General features: G+C 46.1%; 1 protein-coding gene and 1 long non-coding RNA gene across 10 annotated transcripts in view; one reads left to right on the top strand and one right to left on the bottom strand.

The window, feature by feature from the left end:
• Nucleotides 1-7,811, bottom strand: part of COL15A1 (collagen type XV alpha 1 chain) — a 102,134-nt gene extending 94,323 nt beyond the window's left edge. For 2 of the 9 annotated variants that reach the window (XM_060409271.1, XM_027964396.2), the window contains exons 1-3: nucleotides 7,600-7,811; nucleotides 7,309-7,405; nucleotides 7,143-7,228 (exon numbers count right to left, since the gene is read on the bottom strand). In XM_060409271.1, the coding sequence (XP_060265254.1) occupies nucleotides 7,143-7,228; nucleotides 7,309-7,319 (97 nt within the window). In that variant the 5' untranslated portion in view covers nucleotides 7,320-7,405; nucleotides 7,600-7,811. Of the gene's footprint in view, nucleotides 1-7,142; nucleotides 7,229-7,308; nucleotides 7,410-7,555 lie in introns of all 9 variants that reach the window. The other 7 variants (XM_060409270.1, XM_027964395.2, XM_060409273.1 and 4 more) reach the window with 4 other exon arrangements.
• The window catches only part of LOC132659160 (uncharacterized), a 115,861-nt gene continuing 102,300 nt past the window's right edge, over nucleotides 6,789-20,349 (top strand). Inside the window, exons 1-2 of the long non-coding RNA XR_009599196.1 lie at nucleotides 6,789-7,255; nucleotides 12,774-12,833. This is a non-coding gene — a long non-coding RNA (uncharacterized LOC132659160). The remainder of the gene's footprint in view (nucleotides 7,256-12,773; nucleotides 12,834-20,349) is intronic.

The following is a 20,349-nucleotide window of genomic DNA, read 5'->3' on the forward strand; positions in this document are numbered from 1 at the left end:
TGTCCCAATTGACAGACAAGGAAGATAAGGATAAGAGAGGGAACAGGGAGTAGCGGCGCTGAGATCTGAACCAGGGTGTGGGCTCCCAGAGCTTGTCTGGGGCCCAGTGGCAGCTCTGCCTCTCATTTGTGTTACAATCACGGGTAAGACCTTCCCTTTCTAGGACTCCGGACTGTCACGTTTGAAAGGAAGTCACTGGACTGCGCTGCTTGTTCTTAACTCTGGCCTCACTTTAGAATCACACCAAGAACTTTTAAAAGCTGCAGAAGACCAGACCCCAGACAAATTAAGAACCCTGGACATGGGGAGGACTGGTCATCAGGGTCTAAGGTACAGCCAGGGTTGAGAACCACCAAAGTCCTTGTGACCTGAGCTCCTGCATTCTAATTTCCTGAATAACCCTCTTCTCCTCTAGCCCTGCCACAAGGCCCATGCCAAACTGATGAACAAATGGTAGGGAGGAGGAGGAAATCCCCAACACCATTCAACTAAGGACAATTTGGAGCAGTACTGCTGGGTACTGTCCATTGCCCTATTATCATTTTCTCCTTTCAGTGAGAAAAATAGCAGCAGTGGACAACAGTGGAGTAAGCTAGGCAGGTATTCTCTTACACCATTGCAGGGAATATAAATTAGTACACCTTTCCAAAAAAAAAAAAAACCACAATGAAAGACTTTGAAAAAATTGGGCAAGCACCAGACCCAACAGTTTTATGAGTTTGTGCTAAGAAATAATTATGGAAAAGGTCAAATACAGAGATACAAGAATAGGGTCATCACTGGGCTTCCCTGGTGGCTCAGTGGTAAAGAATCTGCCTACCAATGCAGGAAACACAGGTTCAATCTCTGGTCCAGAAAAATCCCACATGCTGCGGAGCAACTAATTCCGTATGCCACCGCTATTGAGTGTGTGCTCTAGAGTCCAGGAACCCCAACTACTGAAACCTGTGTGTCTAGAGCCTGCGTTCTGCAACAAGAGGAGCCACTGCAATGAGAAGTCCGAGCACCGCCTCTAGAGAGTAGCCCCCACGCTCCACAACTAGAGAGAAGCCCACGCAGCCATGATGACCCAGTGCGGCCAAAACAAATAAATAAAAATTAACAAAATTAAAAAAAAAAAAGAAGAATAGGGTTATCACAACAGTGTTTATGGAAAGAACAACTGGAAACAGCCTAAAGGATTAAAAGAGGCCTAGGTTAATTATGGGAAATCCACATAATGAAATACTATGTCAATTACAAAGGATTTAGGGAAGAATATTCCATGTTCCAGAGGAAGTGTCTAGATAATAGTGAAGGGAAAAAATGTCAAGCAACAAAATACAATGTACAGAATGATCTATTCACATTATAACATATGTGCATATTTAGGCATGGAAAATAAACTTGAAAAACAGTCCACAAATGTTAGCAGAGTTTATCTCTGAGTCATGAGATAACATGTGACCTTTCAAAACTCCTTGTTTTTCAACCTAGATTTGTACAGTGACTATTATTTTTATTATCAAAATATTTTAATGTTATTGAAAAATACAAATCTCTTCTTTCAAAGCTTGCTTATCTCCCTCCGCCTCCCCCATCTTCTGGTGTAAACGGACACCCCCACTTCAGTGGTGCAGAGGCTTGCTTGCATCCACACTAGGACACTCAGGACAAGCTCCATAGCATTCAAGCCAGCTGCTGCACCTCGGCCTCTACTACTAGATTATGAGCCCCTCCAGGACGGGCACAGGGTCCCATGTGGCTCTTTAGTCATGTCGCCACCCACCCCAGTGGGCCTTAGAGAGGGCAGGCAGCCAGGAAATACAGGAGAAAGACAGAAATCTATAGTAGTAGCTAGAACACAGAACAGAGCTGACAGTTTTGAGGACCTCAGCAGACATTTACTTTGGAAAGAGATTAGTTGCAAAGACCTCCCAGTGGTGAAGTGGGCTTTTAAGCTGGGCCCTATCTAAGGTGCTCAGTGACAGGAGGGGTGACTCCCAGAAAGACATAGGCAGCACTGCTTTCTGCAGGACAGATTCTAGCCAAGCTCTCCAAACTGAAAAAGGGCTCCCCCAACACCTGAAATCAAGGGTCCTGCTCACTCAAGAGAGACATGAAGGCTCTCAGAACAATTTTCTGCCCTGTCCAGTTCTTTAAGTCATCCATGTAACAAGGCATGTAACAAGTGTGAGATGAATTGGACTGGATAAAGTTGGGTTGGGATGGATTACACTGGGATTAGGCTGGGCTGAGTTGAGTTGATTCTGATTGGAGGTAAGGAGTGGGTTGTACTCACTAGGTGACCTAAGCCTCATGTGTTGCCTCGTTAGATCTTGCCCAGAAAGAGGTCTGGGCCTTCTCCAGGTTCTGCTCTAACCCTGTACTTTTTTTTTCTCTTGAAAAGGAGAGGAACTGTGCTCTGTATCAACAGCAGTAACTCGAGCCCCACAACCTGCTCCTCTGACTTTGAAGTCTTAGTTGCTTATCTGTTCTCCTTACCGCATATTAAGGTCTTAAATTGAATCTTATTGTAAGATTACCTCACTTTTTATAACCCTCACCCACCCACCACCACTACAACACTCCCAGTATCCAATCATATCATGAGAAAATTATGTGATAAATCAGTCTATACTAAGGATTAATGACTTAGTGAAGGAGAAAGGGGTAACTTCCCTTACCAGAGTTTAAGACATACTACAAAACAATAATTATCAGGACCATGTGAAATTTTAAAAAAAAACACATATGCACAAGAATAATATATAGATTACACAAAAAATTCTATCATAAAAAGGAAAATTTTATGATAACCAGAAGCAATGCTATGATGGAAAAATAGTTTACATTTTAATTAGTATTTCAGGTAATCCTGGGTACCAGTTTGGAAAAGAACTAACCTCAGCATACACTCTATGCAATCTATTTAATCAATGGTCCATTTTCAATGGATCAAGCTGTGGACATTCAAGGAAAACTTGAAAATAAGCTCATATATTAAGCTAGCAGAAAAAGATAAATGCACAGCTTTTGACAAAATAGAGGCTTTCAGGTATGAGCGGGATAAGCTAGAAAATAAATTGTTTACACAAATAGATGTAATGGAAAAGAGATAAAGAGCAAAGTAACATTAGGGTAAATTCCAGCCTAACTAGTTATTAAAGTCATTAAATAAAACTAAAAGCCCTATAACGTGCCCTGATTACTCAGCCATGGGCACTCCACAGTTGGCAGAGCCCAGGAAAACGAGAGGACTTAGACACAGCAGAGGACATGGTAAATGGGTGCATTCTCCCTAGACCACAGGCTGGACCTGCCCATTCCTTCCTTTTTTGAGTCATTGAGCACCTACTCTGTGTCAGGCCCAGTGCTAGGTTTTGGGATTCAGAATCTGGGCAAGGCCCAGTCCCTGGCTCACAGAACTCCCTGTGTAGGAGCGGGGGCAGATGAGTAATCAACGGTCATGGTCCAGCCTGGGAAGCCCTGTGACTGAGAGGTGGTGACATATAGTGTTAGCCCAGAGGAGAGACACTCAACATGGCTGGTAGAATAGGAGGGCTTCCCAGAGAGGAGTCCTAAAGGATGAATGAGGGGGTGCTAGGTGAACAAGGGGAAAGGCATTCTCAGAAAGGGACTGGCCCATGCAAAGACACAGAGGTGGGACACAAGGGGGATTTGGAGGCAAGAAGCATTACTCCATCCTAGGTGCACGGAGCACCCAGCAAGAGCAAATAAACTAAGGAGCAACATGATTCAATTTGTATCTCAGAAAGACCCATCTAAATATATATTAAGAACTATCCAACTAGTCTGTTATTTGATGGGCAAATCTGTTTGGGGAAATCTAGTTAAAGGAAATAATCCCAAAAGAAAACACAGGCCATTTGTCTAAAGATGTTCCCAGCAGCACATTTATCATAATGATGAAATGGCCAAGGTCCAAGTGGCAAATTCTGGATGAATAAGGTATGATCCACATCCTCAAGGTGCTCTCATAGAAAAAAGTGTGAAATAAATACATTGTCAGCACAGGGTGAGTCAGTGGCTGGTGCTGGAAAGATAGATGAAGGGCTGTGGTGTCTTAGTGATGAGAAAGATCCACTGGGGAGACCTAGGGAAGGCTCCTTGCAAGAGGTGCTGTTTAGGCTGGGAGGTAGAATTAGACCCTAAAGAGAAACAGGGTAAGGAAGTGTCCTCTTGACAGGGAGATTCATTCACATCTTGTGCACAGTCAAGGAGACTACAAAATTCCAAATATACATGGGGAGCTATGAGTGGTTCAGTGTGCCGGGGGTTTTCAGCCTCAATCTGCTGTAAAACAGTTTTCAATCTGCTGTAAAACATATAAGCAGGACCTTATGCCACCATAGGCATTCCCAACTTTAGAGAAGAGCAAAAATTTAGCCAGTAATTAAAATACTACAATCATCACAACCTCTAATGGTATGTGGACAAGAGGAACTCATTACAGGCTAGAGCACAGGTAAGGCAGGAGGCCAGTGATGTAAAATCCTAGGTGTGACTCTTATCCCCTTGTCTCTCACTCAGGAAAGCACATCAGCTGGCCACCAGCAAGAGTCAGAGGATCAGCGGGAAATCCTAAACCTGCCCTGATTAGTATTCAGAGTTTCTCCCAGAAAAGACCCACAAATGGCCAAGAAACACATGAAGAGATGCTCAACATCATTACTCATTAGGGAAATGCAAATCAAAACCACAGAAAGCTACCACTAAGATGGCTGTAACCTAAAAAGTAGAAAATAACAAATTTTGGAAAGGGTACGAAAAAATTGGAACCCTTGTATACTGCTGGTGGGGATGTGAAATGGTTCAGCTACTATGGACAATAGTTTAAGAGTTTCTAAAATTTAAGCGTGGAATTATGATATAACCTAGCAATTTCACTGTTGGGTATACAACCAAAATAATTGAAAACAAGTACTCAAGTCCTTGTACCCAAATGTCATAAAACCACTAATCATAACAGCCAAAAGGCTGAAACAACACAAATGGCTCCATCAACGGAAGAAAGGATAAACAAACTGCACTATATCCATACAATGGAACATTATTCGGTCATAAAAAAATGAAGTACAAATACATGCTACAACCTCAATGAACCTCAAAAGCATGCTGAGTGCAAGCTATCAGACACAAAATGTCCATGTGGGGGACAAGGGGCTCATTGACAAGGGTCTCTTCAAACAGGGTGGGTCAGGAAACCCTCGGGAGCCGAAAAGCCTTGGGACTTTGGACCTTGTTGCCTCATCTGAGCACAGTCCCAGTACCCAGCTCCTGGAGTGATTGTGAGGACTGGGTGAATGAAGTATGAACGGATCATATACACCTATGAAGTGGTTTATAAGCGTTAGCCTCAATAAACTTCATTCAAGATTTGACTTGTAGAGGATATTCCACATCTAGAAAGAGTCTCTCCAGAATCCCAGAGATTATTAATTAATAATAATTGAGATTATTAATAATAATTGAGATTATTAATCTCAATAATCATCAATTACCCATCAATTGCAAATGGCCCGCTCCAGGCCCTTTTCATCTCCTGAGGACTTCCTGGCAGGTCCTTTTTCCATTACGGATATGTATAGGACTTCCTCTGTGTTATAAAAACAGCCCTGACCTGGCATTGAGGGAGCCAGCCTACAAATGCAGGAGGAGAAAGAAACTCCGGAACCTTCTCCATTTGGGGGATGGGGTTACAGCAAAGTTCACAAAAGACCATAGAATCTGAAGATGCCCTCTGCCACTGAGTTGGCAGTACCCTATATCACATGCAAAATTGCAACGTTCTGACATGGGCCACAGGGCTGAGAAGCCAAAACTGTGCTCCAGCTGCCCTTTGATCTGTAAGAAATGCCAGGCTGGACGCTCTGGCAGGAAAAGCTGTCATGGCCTTTGAGTCTTGCTCCCAAGGAGACACAGTCTGGGCTGTCCCAGCTTTCCTCTGGCACACAGAGAGTTAAACACAGCCAGTGAGGCGGTTCTAAGGGATAGAGGTTGTCTTCCCCCACCACAGTCTCCCTGCACACTGCACACTTACTCCTGTTGAGACTGTGTGCTAATCTCCTAAATCCAAAAGCAGTCAGAGGCTACTATTTGGAGAGCGGTAGTTCTCCTGCAAAACTGCATGGAGAGAGGGCTGAGCAGGGAAAGAAAGCCTAGAGACCTGGGCCCAAGCCCTGCCTTTTGCACAGAACAGTTTCTAAAGCCTGTCTCACCCGGAGTATCCTCTGCTGTAAAAATGCCTGCAATGCTTTCCAACACAGCTACTGCAAGGATCAACTTGCAGTTTCCATCACTTATTTTGTGCCATGGTGTGGAAAGCATATTATTTCTAATATCTCTTAATTTTCACAGCATCCCTAGGAGGAAAGGTAGTCTAAGTATTCCGCTTTTCCAGATGTGGAAAGCGAGGCACAGAGTAGTAAAATCCATTGTCCAATGGCACCTAACCCAGCCAAACACCTTAGGTCAAAACTCTTTCAACTCAGATTCTTACTTTTCATACAACCGCCTCTGGGTCCTGGTGGGGAAAGAGACCCAGGAACAGAAGGTATCAGATCCCCTGGTTCCCAGTCTATAGCTCTTCCCATCATCCACAGAGTCACTGCCCACGATGGATGGGGCTCTCCAGGTAACTCAGGCCTACATTAGGTATCAGAGCAATTCAGTCCCGTTATTTCTTGCGCGGCAAAGCGCCAGGTGGTGGCGGTCTGCTTCCGCACCTGTGTACAGACGGGTCATCACATCTGCCCTTGCAATGAGCCAACCAGCAAGCACCACCTGAGCGCCGGCGCTGGGTGAGCTGGAGCGAACTATTCCAGCGGAGACCGCTGGCACTGTTATCGGGCTTCCAAAGTCCCTCTTTGCCCAAGATTGAAAGGGCTGCGCCTAGCTTAGACTCCTCCGGTTCCAGGATACTGCTCCACCCGCTTCGGCCAGCCGGAGACTCTCTTTCACCCCTCAAATCCCCTGCACCGCCTGGGGAAGCAGCAGCCGAACCGCCAGTGCGCCCCGAGCGGCGAGGACTCCCTTTTATGTCCAGGAATGAGGCGCGCACCGCAGCCGCTCCCGCCGCCGAGACCAACTATTCTGGGTCGCAGAGGTTGCCGGTGCAGCGCTCGGGCCGGGCTGCTTACCTGTCGCGGAGCGGGTCCGAGTGACACCGGGGAGAAGCGCGGAGGTGGAAAGCAGCAAAAGCAGGCGCCAGCACTGTGCGTCCCTCCTGCAAGAAGTGGTCAAGGGAGAAAAGGTGAGGAGGGAAGTAGGGGCCAGGGGGCTGGGGCGCGGGGTAGCGAGTCATACCTGGGCGCCATCCCGCAGTTCGGCGGGCCCCCGAGGGCACCGGGCAGCCGAGCTCCGCAGACCGCAACGGACTTTGCGCGCGGGCCGCTTGTCCTTCCTGCCTGCAACAAAGACGGCGCTGGGCAGGGGCAGCGGCAGCGGCAGCGGCGGGCAGGATCCCAGCACGGCCCGCGTCCTGAGTCACCCGCGCTCTGAAACCCGACTCCGCCGCACCCAGCGCTCCCGCGCGCGCCGCGCCGCTCCCCACCTCGGGCAGTGCCGCGCCCCACCTCGGGCAGTGCCGCGCCCCACCTCGGGCAGTGCCGCAGCGGCGCACTCAAGCCCGGGGACTCCTGGCTGCAACTACCGCCTGCCCACGCCCCTTTCCCCCTCGACGGATGCGCGCCCCCCAGCCGCAGCTTCCACCCGGGTGGCCGTGGGTAACCAAGAAAAGCCCCGCGCCCGCGCTCGTCTGGGTCAGCGGGCAGCTCCCTCCCGCCCTCTACTCTATCGGTGTCCGGGCTGCCCGGCCGACAAAACACTCCCTTTTCATGGGCCAATGGAATCGTCTCACGAGCCAAGGGAGGCTGGAATCGCTGTGATTTCCCTAAATGACAACGAAGAACCTGGAGGCTCAGAGAGATGCAGGGAATGTCCCAAGGTCACACAGCTGGATTGGACCCTGTCCTGCAGCCCTGACTCGCAACCCCCTTGAACGCCCAGGAATGACCCATTTGGTGGGGGTGGGAGGGGGGAATAAGTGATACATATAAATAAATGCAATAAAGAGAATCCTAATTTTAAAAATGTAAATACATCTAATATTCCAAGCTTCTCCTCTTTGTGCCTTGCCTGCACCACCATCTCCCGCCACCAGAACATAAACTCAGGGAGAGCAAGAATTCACATCTGTTTTGTTCCCTGTATAAAATAGTACCTGGCCATAGGAGATGCCAATAAACAGGGGAAGGAACACATTTTTTAAGTGAGATACCACTCCAGGCCCTGTGATGACTGGGGAAGGATGAACCAGTCTCAGTCTCCAAAAGCCATCAGGAGAGTTCACAGGGGAAGGAGGAGCAGAGGGCAGACTGTTCCACATGCACGGAGCGTAGCACAGCACCTGGCACTGGCTAAACCCTCAAATGGTGGCTCTTTATTATGATTACCACCAGGCCCAGTAGTGTAAGATATTTGGGGGAGAGGAGACGCAGCTGAGATCAGCTGAGACTTGGACAGTTCTGAAGCCAGGCAGGCACAGGGTCCTCTCTCCCTCGTGTACGAAGTAGCCACACTGGGCTGTGGCTCTGTGGTCAGTTCCAGGTTTTCATTTCTAGATGACAAGTCACCACCTGCCGAGTGAGACAGTAATATGAGTTGGCCCTGCAGAGATGGGATGGTGGTGGACATAGTAGCTAACATATATTGAGTGCTGACTGTGTCCCAGGCCCTGTGCTAAATGCTTTACTCACAAAGGTCAGTCCATGCAACAGTCCTGGATAGGTGGTACTTCAGTGATCCTCATTTCATAGATGAGGAAGCTGAGGTCTAAAAAGTGCCCAAACTAGTGCATGACATTGGCCAACACCCATGCTCTTCACCACTCTGTCATGCTACCTGTCTGTAACAACAAGATTAGACCCATTTCCCCACCCTCAAGAGCAAAATCACACTGGAGTTATGGAGCACTCAGGCATGAAGGGGTTGATCCCCACACAGGCAGTAAGGGCTCCAAAGGGAGCTCAAGCCTGGAGTCAGGAGCCTGGATTCCCGTCCAGTTCTGGCCCACACTGGGCAGCTCCTGTCCTTCTCTGACTTTTTATTTCATCATCTGTAAAATGGATGTAATAATCTTGCCGTGAGTGCATGACTGTGAGCCTCAGTGAGACCACGTGCACGCAGCAGTGCTCTGTCCCCTGTAAAGTGCTGTGCAGATGTGAGGAGTCAGGTCTGCGGTTAATGCACACAGCCTTCAGAACATAAAGAAAATTCAGCGTGGCCTGGAGAAGGCCAGAGAGGCTTCAATAGAGAAGCAAAGTTAACCCAGACTGGGGGTCTGCGGGTCCAAGCAGGAGGGAGCGGTAAAACAGCCAAGGCAGCTCTAGAGCTGGGATGGCCCCACCCGAAACTAATACTCCAGATCCAGTGCATTCTAACAACTCGGCCAGGCTTCCTTCTTAGTCTCTTCATACTGTCTGTGAATATGAATTCTTTCCCACTCGCGGTCACGGTGTGCTGGACGTACCATTTTATTATGGTTTGCTAACCATAAGGAATTTGCCTTCTTAGTTCTATATTTTTTATTCTTTATAAAGTACCATAATGACTGGGAATTGACTTTCTTAGAACTATAATTCTATATTGCTTCGAAAGAGCCACATCAACTATGATTATACAATAGTTCTATTGTTCTGTTTAACACTTAAAACTGAAGGTTATGAACTGGTGGCTTAGCTTGGCCCATAGATAGGTATTGTTCAGGTGCCTGGCATCAATCTCCAAATTAAATTAGTTAGCAATATATTTGATAATTTAGCTTGGATGGTAAAGCATCTGCCTACCATGCGGGAGACCTGGGTTAAATCCCGGGGTCAGGAAGATCCCCTGGAGAAGGAAATGGTAACCCACTCCAGTATTCATGCCCGGAAAATCCCATGGACTGAGGAGCCTGGTGGGCTACAGTCCATGGGGTCACAAAGAGTCAGACACGACTGAGCGACTTCTCTTCACTTCACTTCATATTTGATAATTAGTTGGTTTATGTTAAAATCCAGGCTTCTGGCTTCTTTTTAAATTTTTGGAGAACCTGGTAACATGGGACTTGTATTCCTTGTGCCAGTGATTGGTTTGCATTGAAAGGGACTGCTACCTTCAGTCAAGGCCAATTTCTACAGTTTGCCATGGTCCCTGCCATCCCTGGCTTCCCTGATAGCTCAGTTGGCAAAGAATCCACCTGCAATGCAGGAGACCCCAGTGTGATTCCTGGGTCGGGAAGATCTGCTGGAGAAGGGATAGACTACCCACTCCAGTATTCTTGGGCTTCCTTGTGGCTCAGCTGGTAAAGAATCCACCTTCTATATGGGAGACATGGGTTCGATCCCTGGGTTGGGAAGATCCCCTGGAGAAGGGAAATGCTACCCACTCCAATATTCTGGCCTGGAGAATTCCATGGACTGTATAGTTCATGGGGTTGCAAAGAGTCAGACCTGACTGAGTGACTTTCAGTTTCACTACCATCCCTATTGTTCCCCAACATCAAAGCTAAGAATCATTTGCCATTTATCATCGCATATGCACTCTGCCTTTTATAAGAAAGAGAAAAGTGGAATAGATTGAGTGCTCATGTCACTGTTAAAAATAGGGGGGAAACAGATGCAGATAGAGAAGGGGGGGCATGTTTCAAGAAAGATGTGGAAGAATATATTTCTTCATGTTTAATACACAAATTAAGTATATCTACATTGAAAGGATGAAAATTAAAATGCCATGATGAAACAAACCTGGTCCCCTTCAGTTATGCACGTTACCTGATTTGTGAAAGAAAGGTGCATTTTGATTGGTGGGCTTGATTGTGGTCCAATTTCTCAATCCAAGATACATACGCATAAGGCAGCAGGTTCCTTTACTACTCTGGCAGGGAAGTCCTGTGTACACATTTTATATTTTGTTGGTTCTGTGTAAATATCTGATAATATCCAGTTCACTAGAATCTAAACATCCCAAGAGCACATTTCTTTCCTATAAATGATGAGATAGATGCATGTTAATATTTCTAATTTTGTACTTATTTTTCCTGGGAAGTCAGACCATGTTCGTCAGCAATCAGGGCTCTCATTTTAAAGCTGGGCCTGGAGGGGGGAACCGTGAACTGACTGCTGATGGAGGACAGAGAGGGTGTCCAGCCTGGGAGTTGAAGGGGACCAAATGGTCCCAGCTGCTTGTGTGGGAGGGATGAGGGCAGCATGCCAAGCAAGGCAGTTCGCCTCCTGCCAGACTGTGTTTTGAGGGTTTAAGCGATTTCCTTCTATTCAATACGAAGTTGTAGAAATAGCCAAGAGGAAGCTTTGTGTCATACTGGAACTGGTCTAAATTGTTTACCATGGCTTCAGTACAATCTACAAGAACGAGACGTGTGGAGATGGGGGATCTATGTCCCAGCTCTTCTAGGACTCAATTAAATTAATGGGCTGTTGCATTTTCTTATATACCACTCAAGTGTCCCAGTAAACTCGGTCTCAAAAGCATCCTCCAGACTGTTTCAAGCAGTTAGAAGGGGTACAAAAATCAGAAGCATTCTGAGTTGTGGTTTGGGACAAAGTGGGGCTTCCCAGGTGGCTCAGTGGTAAAGAATCCACCTGCCAATGCTAGAGCCGCACTGAGACACGGGTTCGATCTCTGGGTCAGGAAGGTCCCCTGGAGGAGGAAATGACAACCCACTCCAGTATGCTTCCCTTGGAAATCCCATGGACAGAGGAGCCTGGCAGGCTACAGTCCATGGGGTCACCAAGAGTCGGACCTGACTTAGCAGCTGCGCACATACCCGTATAAGCACAGAGCGCACCTCTTTCTGAACCTGTTTCCTCAGAACATGGGGATAACACCTGTCTTCTGGAGTTGTGGTGAGGAAGTCCACAAGAGACACTCAAAGCTTGCACCCCCATCTGGTTTCAAGAGCAGAAAAAGAGGAAACCTAGCTAGTGGACCAGAGAAGAATTAACTATTCAGAGAAAAGCACTGCATTTTGGGTAATCAAGAGAAAACAATGACAGTGCAATCCCAAAAGTGCCTTCCAAGGAGGATGCTTTAGTTCTGAAGAGCCCCTTGATGGGTTTGAATATGCCAAAGGGGACCATGGGCTGAGAAGAGTCGATTTGTTTTTCATAAGTGAGTAAGTGAAGTCGCTCAGTCATGTCCAACTCTTTGCTACCCCGTGGACTGTAGCCTACCAGGCTCCTCTGTCCATGGGATTTTCCAGGCAAGAATACTGGAGTGGGTTGCCAGAAGGAGAAGATTGCCTTCTCCAGGGGATCTTCCCAATCCATGGATCGAACCCAGGTCTTCCACATTGCAGGCAAACGCTCTAACCTCTGAGCCACCAGGGAAGCCCTCTTCATAAGTGAGATGAATTTGAAAATCTGACAGTCTTAGCGGGAAGATGGCAAAAGCAAAAGAAGGAAAGAGTGTGTAAAAGAGCTCTTAGGTGCCACTGCCAGTGCCTGCTCTCTGCCTCCATCACTCATGTGCAGTATAGACAAGGCCACCCAGCTGTCAGCGACTGCTGCCCTTCACCTGAGCGTTTTCTCTGGCTACTGGGGAGTTAACGCTGACCTCCCAGCTGCTCTCAACCAGTGGCCTACAGGAGCTCATGGATAAAAAACTCGGCTTCCTTTCCCAGTTGGCGGGAATTTCCAGACACCCGGAGTCCCTGCCCGTGTCATAGCCTCTTGCCCTTTCTCCACACTGACCACTTCTCCCTTCCTACTCAGGGCCGTCCTGTGGATGCTGATCTGTGACACATTGTATAATCCACTCTGAGCAACCTGGAAGTAAGTAGAAATAACACCCCAGGAAGCAAATATTTAGCCAATGGAAGCCAGAAAATATATTTCTCTCCCTATTTCTCCCAGATGCACTGTCCTGAGATGGTCATTTATAAGGCATCTGAGAGACACTCTCACAAGACTAAGGGATCAGTCATATAATCTCTCTCATCAGCAGTTTTTCTTCCCTGCCTCATTTCCCTCTTCTTTCCTTCTGCTCCCTAGGATTTTACTCCCTAATACCAAAGAGGCACCTAAGACTAAGTAACACCTCAGTGTGTGAGCCAGGATAAGCTAGATGGTGGAATTTATCTTTCACATTCATGATAATAATGGGGTTTCTAAACTTGTTGTCACTTCCATCTTACCAGGTCCAATTAGCATGATGTTCCCAAATAGGAGGTGAGCATTAGGATGACAAGGTCCCTATGGACTGTATTATAACAGAGAACAGGAGAGTTAACATATTTCCGGGAACAAAAAGTGAATATGGACTACTCTCCTTACCATATGAAAGCAAAGTGCTTTTGATTTCCCCCTCCATGGAGACTGTGACTGCATTTGCCAAGTCATGGTACATCCATATATCAACTGTTGTTGATGTATTCCAGTAGCTACTGCATCTGGCACAGCAGCTGCAACTGAGGCTACCATCTGGCCAAGTTTACAGCAATCCACTATTATCCACCATAATCCATTTGGCTTCTGCAAGGACCACACTAGTGAATTAGTGGAAATATAATGGGACCCATTGCCCCTGTACCTTTTAAGTGTTAATAGTAGCTCTAAGGGCTTCCCAGGTGGCACTAGTGGTAAGGAACCTGCCAGCCAATGCAGGAGACATAAGAGATGCGGGTTTGATCCCCAGGTCAGGAAGAGCCCCTGGAGAAGGAAATGGCAACTCACTCCAGTATTCTTGCCTGGGAAATCCCATGGACAGAGAAGCCTGGTGGGCTACAGTCCATAGGGTAGCAAAGAGCTGGACACAACTGAAGTGACTTAGCATTTATGCAGTGGCTCTAAATTCTGCAATACTTCCTGGGATGTGGTATTGCTTCTGATTTACTCTTGAAGGTGGAAAAGGGGAGATAGTTTCAAGGACTTCCACTTAACCTTTTTGTAAGTCAGGTAGTTAATGTAAGGGCTCTACTGGAAGCTAAGTATTATGTGATTATGTATAGGAATGGGCACAAAATGTGTTGGTCTTTGAATCTCCTAGTGCTCACCAGAGAGCATCCAACACAGAGGAGACATGCAACAACCAAGTGGATGGAGTGACTCATCCTGCAGATGTTAGCTAGCCTCTCACCTTGGCTCTCCCAGAGCTGACATGGTGGAGCCTTAAGAAGAGTGACAGTGATGATAGGGGCAAATGGTAGATAAAGACCCAGCACATGGGCCCCATCCTTCTGAAGCTGATCTACCTCCCCACTTTGTGGAAAGGCCAACCCGCTAGCTACCGAGACTGACACTGAATCCTCAATATGGTCCCATTCCTCAAAGAGACCACCTGGCCACTTGGTGACAAGTTGATTTCTTCAGACCCCTTCTGAGCAATTCCTCCTCGCCAGAATCAATACCCTCCTGCTAGGTAGAGTATTCTTGGTTGTAGATTCTTCCCTTTCCTCACTTTAAATATATCATGCCATTCCCTTCGGGTTTGTAGAGTTTCTGTTGAGCAATCAGTTGATAACCTTATGGGAGCCCTTGTATGTTATTTGTCATTTTCCCTTGCTGCTTTTAATGTTTTATTTTTGTCAGTTTGATGACTATGTGTCTCCATGTTTCTTTCCTTGGGTTTATTCTGCCTGGGACTCTCTGTGCTTCTTGCACTTGGTTGACTATTTCCTTTCCATGTCAGGGAAGTTTTCAGCTATTGTCTCTTCTAATATTCTCTCAGTCTTTCTCTCTCTCTCTCTCTCTCTCTCTCTCTCTCTTCTCCTTTTGGGGCCCCTAGAATGCAAATGGCGTGTTTAATGGTTGTCTCAGATGTCTCTTAGGGCTGGCTCAATTTCTTTTCGTTCTTTTTTCTACATTCTGTTTTGCAGCAGTGATTTCCACAGTTTTGTCACATATCCGTTCCTCTGCCTCAGTTATTCTGCCATTGCTTCCTTCTAGTGTATTGTTCATCCTTCTCTGTTGGTTCTTTAGTTCTTCTAAGTCTTCAGTAAACATTTCTTGCATCTTTTCCATTCTTTTTCCAGGATGCTGGTCATTTCCACTATCATTTTCTGCATTCTTTTCCTGGAAGGTTGTCTGTCTGCACTTCATTTATTTGTTTTTCTGGGGGCTTTTATCTTGTTCCTTCATATGGGATATAATAATCCTCTGCCTTTTCTCTTTGATTAACTTTTATGATTGTGGTTTTCATTCTGTGGGCTACAGGACTGTAATTCTTCTTCCTTCTTCTTTCTGTCCTCTGGTCAGTCAGTCAGTTCAATCACTCAGTTGTGTCTAACTCTTTGCGACCCAATGAATCACAGCACACCAGGCCTCCATGTCCATCACCAACTCCCAGAGTTCACTCAAATTCATGTACATTGAGTTGGTGAGCCCACCCAGCCATCTCATCCTCTGTCATCCCCTTCTCCTCCTGCCCCCAGTCCCTCCCAGCATCAGGGTCTTTTCCAATGAGTCAGCTCTTTGCATGAGGTGTCCAAAATATTGGAGTTTCAGCTTCAAAATCAGTCCTTCCGATGAACACTCAGGACTGGTCTCCTTTAGAATGGACTGGTTGGATCTCCTTGCAGTCCAAGGGACTCTCAAGAGTCTTCTCCAACACCACAGTTCAAAAGCATCAATTCTTCGGCACTCAGCTTTCTTCACAGTCCAACTCTAACACCCATACATGACTACTGGAAAAACCATAGCCTTGACTAGATGGACTTTTGTTGGCAAAGTAACGTCTCTGCTTTTGAATATGCTATCTAGTCTGGTCATAACTTTCCTTCCAAGGAGTAAGCGTCTTTCAATTTCATGGCTACAAACACCATCTGCAGTGATTTTGATAGCTGAGTTTAAAAGGCTTGTGCAAGCTTCTCGATACCTTTCTGGGTATGGGTTTGCCTTCCCTGACCAAGTACCTTAGCCAGCACCATCATTCAAAGAGTAGCAGAATGCTTGGTATATCAATGTGGTGTCTCATATAATGCTGTCTCAAATGAAGGGACCCATTTTATGGCAAGAGAGGTGTGAAAATGGGAGTGACCAAGGGACCCATTGGTTTTAGCTTTACCACATCCCAAGAAGCAGCTAACTTAATACAGTGGTGGACGGGCCTATTAAAGGCTCAGCTAAGGCATCAGCTTGGGCGTGATACGGTGCAGTGTTACGGCACTCTACTCCAGAACATGGAACTCATGGTCACTGTATGGGCCTGTGTCCCCAGGAGCTAGAATACTTGGGTCTGGGAATCAAAGGATTGTACTAGGATTGAGCCCTTCACCTCTTCCAGTGAGCCACTGAAACCCTAGACTCTTTTGAGGTAAAGGTGCTGATTTTCAGGGGAAGAATTCTTCCAAGAAATACAGTAAGGCCACTCAAAGCTGAAAGTACCACCTGACCATTTTAAGTTGTTCTTGCCAGAGAGCCAGCAGACAAAGAAAAGTGTGGCTGTATTTGTGGGGATAAGAACCCTGATTACCATGAGAAGTATTACCAGCAACTACCTTATTGGGGACAGAGAGGAACTCAGGTAATTTTGGGGGGATTTCTTGGTGGTTCCATATTCCATAATGAAATAAACAAGGTAGCTAAGAGAGCAGACCCTTAAAGGATTAAAGTCTTAATCATTCTGCCAATCAGCATCAGTCAGCCTCGGTCCAGACCAGTGTTTCCTAACCTGTGGCCCACGGGCATCAGAATCATTTCGTGGAGAAAATATTAAAAGTATAGCTTCTGAGTCTCTACTCAGGACCTACTAAATCAAAATGTCTGTAGGCAGAACCAGGGATTTGAATTTTCAGAAGCTCCTCTGGTCCATCTTATTCACACTGAAATTTCATTTCCATTGGCCTAAAATTCGCATCTATATTTCTTATAGCATCTGGTTTCTGACCTCTATCTTGCCATTCCTCACCTTAAGACAGTTCACTGTTCAAATATAACCCCCTACAATGATGCATTTGCAGTTTCTAGCTCAGACAGGGCTGCTACAACCTCTCTTGGATGAATTTTCCCATTTGCCACACCCTTGCTAGAGCAAGAGATCCTGTATTGTTAAGGCCAAGATTTTGGAAACAAAGCAGCCCAAAATGGAAGGGACCTTGCACCTGATCCCAAGTCCTATCAAATCCATCTCTGCTGTGCAAATTTAAAGAAATAAGGGAACCGGAGGATCCCCTGCCTGCCATTTGACTGGAGAAGGAAAGTTGTTGAAGAGGATGTATGGGCAAATCTCTCCCCTGGGGGCTACCTATTTTCCACCCAACCCCAAACACCTGATAATAACTGTCCTTTCCCCAATATCTGTAAAGAAGGGCATCATGAATATGGAATCATTCAAGTTACCCGCTATTTTTATCTGAAGGAGGATGAGAGTTGATAAATATGTCTTTGTGATAAGTCAGAGAGGGCAGGACTTGAAATCTGTCCAAAGTAACAGGGCTTTTTCACTGACTAAAGACTGATGAACCCAGATGGCAAGGCAACACTTTCTTTCTGAGAGTGGCCAGTAAGTGGTACAGCTTCCAAAATCTATAGCTTCTCTCTCTCCTCCTTTATGTGCCTCCCACCCTGGCTCTGCTGGCTTTGACTGCAAATCTGCAGGAGGTCTTAAATCAGCAATAGATTGTGTCTTCCTCTTTCCTCAACCCTACAGGGTCAAGTATTTGGTCAGTGGCACCTGGTGTTTGGAAATGTCCAAATAGGGAAGTTTCTTTTGGCACTGTATGAGGATGCCACTGGCATTTGGCAGGCAGGGGCCAGGGATGCTGAGTTCTACAATGCAAAAGGCAATCTATATAACAGCAACAAAAAATAGCCCTGCAAAATTACCAACTGTGCAATGCTAGCAGATTGTGACTTCCGAATTTTTTTGATCAAGATACTTGGTCTCACAGTCCCATAAACACACTCTTCTTAAACAAAAGTTTCATGGAACAATATTTGCCCTTATTACATATATGAACTTGGGTATTTTCTACTCTATTCTGCACTATTCCATTGAATTCAAAAGACAGAGAGAGACTGGTCAAAACCTACAAAAAAAAAAAAAAAACCTTACCAAATAGATTTCATGACCTCCAAATGGGCCAAAACTAATTTTAGGATGTGATCATGTCAAAATTGTGATCAGCAGCAGCAGTAGAATATGGAATGACTCTCACTGTAAGAATCATTAGCTTGCTCTCACCCACACTACTTGACATGGGAAATTTCAGAGCTAAAGTGAAATCCCCGGTGACTTCTGATGGGCTCAACTTGTCTTGCTCTGTCTCCCGAAGAGATGCCTAAAGAGAGACAGACAATTGTCCATCGTTGAGGCCTGCAGTTTTCACAGGACCTTGCTCTGAGCTAAGCGGCCCATATGTTTTGCATTTCCCCACAGTGGGAACACATGGGTCCAACAAAGAAAAGGCTCTTGCATCACAGTGGACAGTGGAACCAGCCACGGTGGGAGGTGTTGGCTGTAGGGCTGAGGACCCTGAATTCAGCTGAAAGGCTCTAAGACAGTTCTTCCCGCCTTCTCTGAACTACAGCCTGGCATCTATGGCAGAGGTCAGCTTGGTTCTCCAGCTCAATCCCAACCTGCCCCGCCACTGTGTGCAAGAAGGCTAGGCTCTAAAATAGAGGGAAAAGTACAAAAGTAGATGCCACCTGGGAAGCCCAGGGCAAGGTTAGACTCAAGGGGTGGGGTTGTGACTGACTAGTGGGACATTCAGCTACCCTTTAACATCTCCTATCCACTAAAGTCAATCATAGACGGATCCCTTCTTCCAACTGCTTCCTCTAATATTGTATTGCACTCGTAACAACCATCATATTAACATATCACTTTAAATGGTTGAAATGATACCACTTTCAGGAAATGTGGCCCTCCCCTTTCTTCTCCGTGGACAATCCCTCCCTATATTGGTTTATGCTTTTCCTGCTTCCTGGGTTTTGCGACATGGTGTTCTCACGTGCAGAACCTTGAGAAGAATATCACACTCTCTCTGCGGCACCCCATTGCCACCAAAGATTCCGACAACTCCTCAAACCCTCCCTTCACCCACTCCATGCTCTGGGGATCCCAGCCCTGCCAGGGCTCACATTCTTCATAATGCATGAAATGTCATATGCTTTCCCACCAGAAAGCTGACAAAATAAAATGTTAGCTTGCACTGACCTGAGAAGTCTGTATTCTTACAATCCGAACAAGGTTATGATGACCCACATAGGTAGGGGCCTTCATGGCTTCCTTACCACTTATCTCATGTTTTCATCACAATAACCCTGGCGGTGACAGGGCATATCTTATCCCTTTCAGAGATGAGAAAACTGAAACTCAGAAGGGTTAAGTAACTGACTCTCTCAAGGCCAGTAGGCTAGTGAAGGGCAGAGCTGGAACTTGAACTTGAACTTGAGTCTTCTGGCCTCCCATGAATATTCCATTCACATTTCACTGTCTCTACCACCTCAGTAAAGCACCCAGGCTTTATTCAGAACTCCATTCACCTACCTCGTTATCCAGAAGAGACGCAAAAAGACAACTGGCAGTTTTTCACCGTCACGTGGGAAGTTGCAGGAGTCTCACGGGACTTCAGTGGGAGATGGAAGTTTCCAACAGTGAGTCCAGGGAAATCCTTACATGCAGTTTTCACCACTTCAGTATTTGTACTTCACATAGTATTTGCCAAGAGGGACAATTGCTGATGTGGGTAGCTTGCTGTCTGATGGGAGCAGATCCTTCAGACCAATTCCAGTAACTGCCTGTGGCCTGTGAGTGAAAAGGAAAGATCAGAGCAGCCATTGGCATCTTTGGCCAGATAAGTCTGTGTTTGAGAAGGCAGCTCACTGCAAGTAGCCAGCAACTCAGATGCAGAGCCATGAAACTAGAGATTGGGATAGATTTCCAGAAGTGCTCCTGGTCTGTGGCTATTTTGTGAAGGAGAGCAGTAGCCTCTCCACCTGAAAAATTCCTGAAAGTCCTATGGTGTTCAGCCCAAGAAACAGCTGATGGTGATACTGACCCCATGAGTCATCAAGAAAAGTTTAAATTGTGCTCTGTGAGTTCTTTTTAGAAAAGCTCAGAAGTGTAAAACATCTTAGCAAAGACTCTCATCAAAAACAAATAGAATCAAAAGTAACTTTTAAATTCAAAAGGGCAAGCTTTAATAACTTAAAAAACTATTAAAACAGCTCTTTGCCCAAATTTTTACATACATGTGTTACAAGGGATTTTTTTGAAGCCAAGTTTCCTCTTTTATGTTTGTGAACCTCATGAAATGGAACACCTACCTTCTTCAAAAGATGCTTTGAAACCATAAAAAATGTTCATACACTCTGACTCCATAATCCCCTTCTGGGAAGCTAGCCTAAG

The sequence above is a fragment of the Ovis aries genome, chromosome 2, assembly GCF_016772045.2.
Source record: "Ovis aries strain OAR_USU_Benz2616 breed Rambouillet chromosome 2, ARS-UI_Ramb_v3.0, whole genome shotgun sequence".
NCBI lineage: Eukaryota > Metazoa > Chordata > Mammalia > Artiodactyla > Bovidae > Ovis > Ovis aries.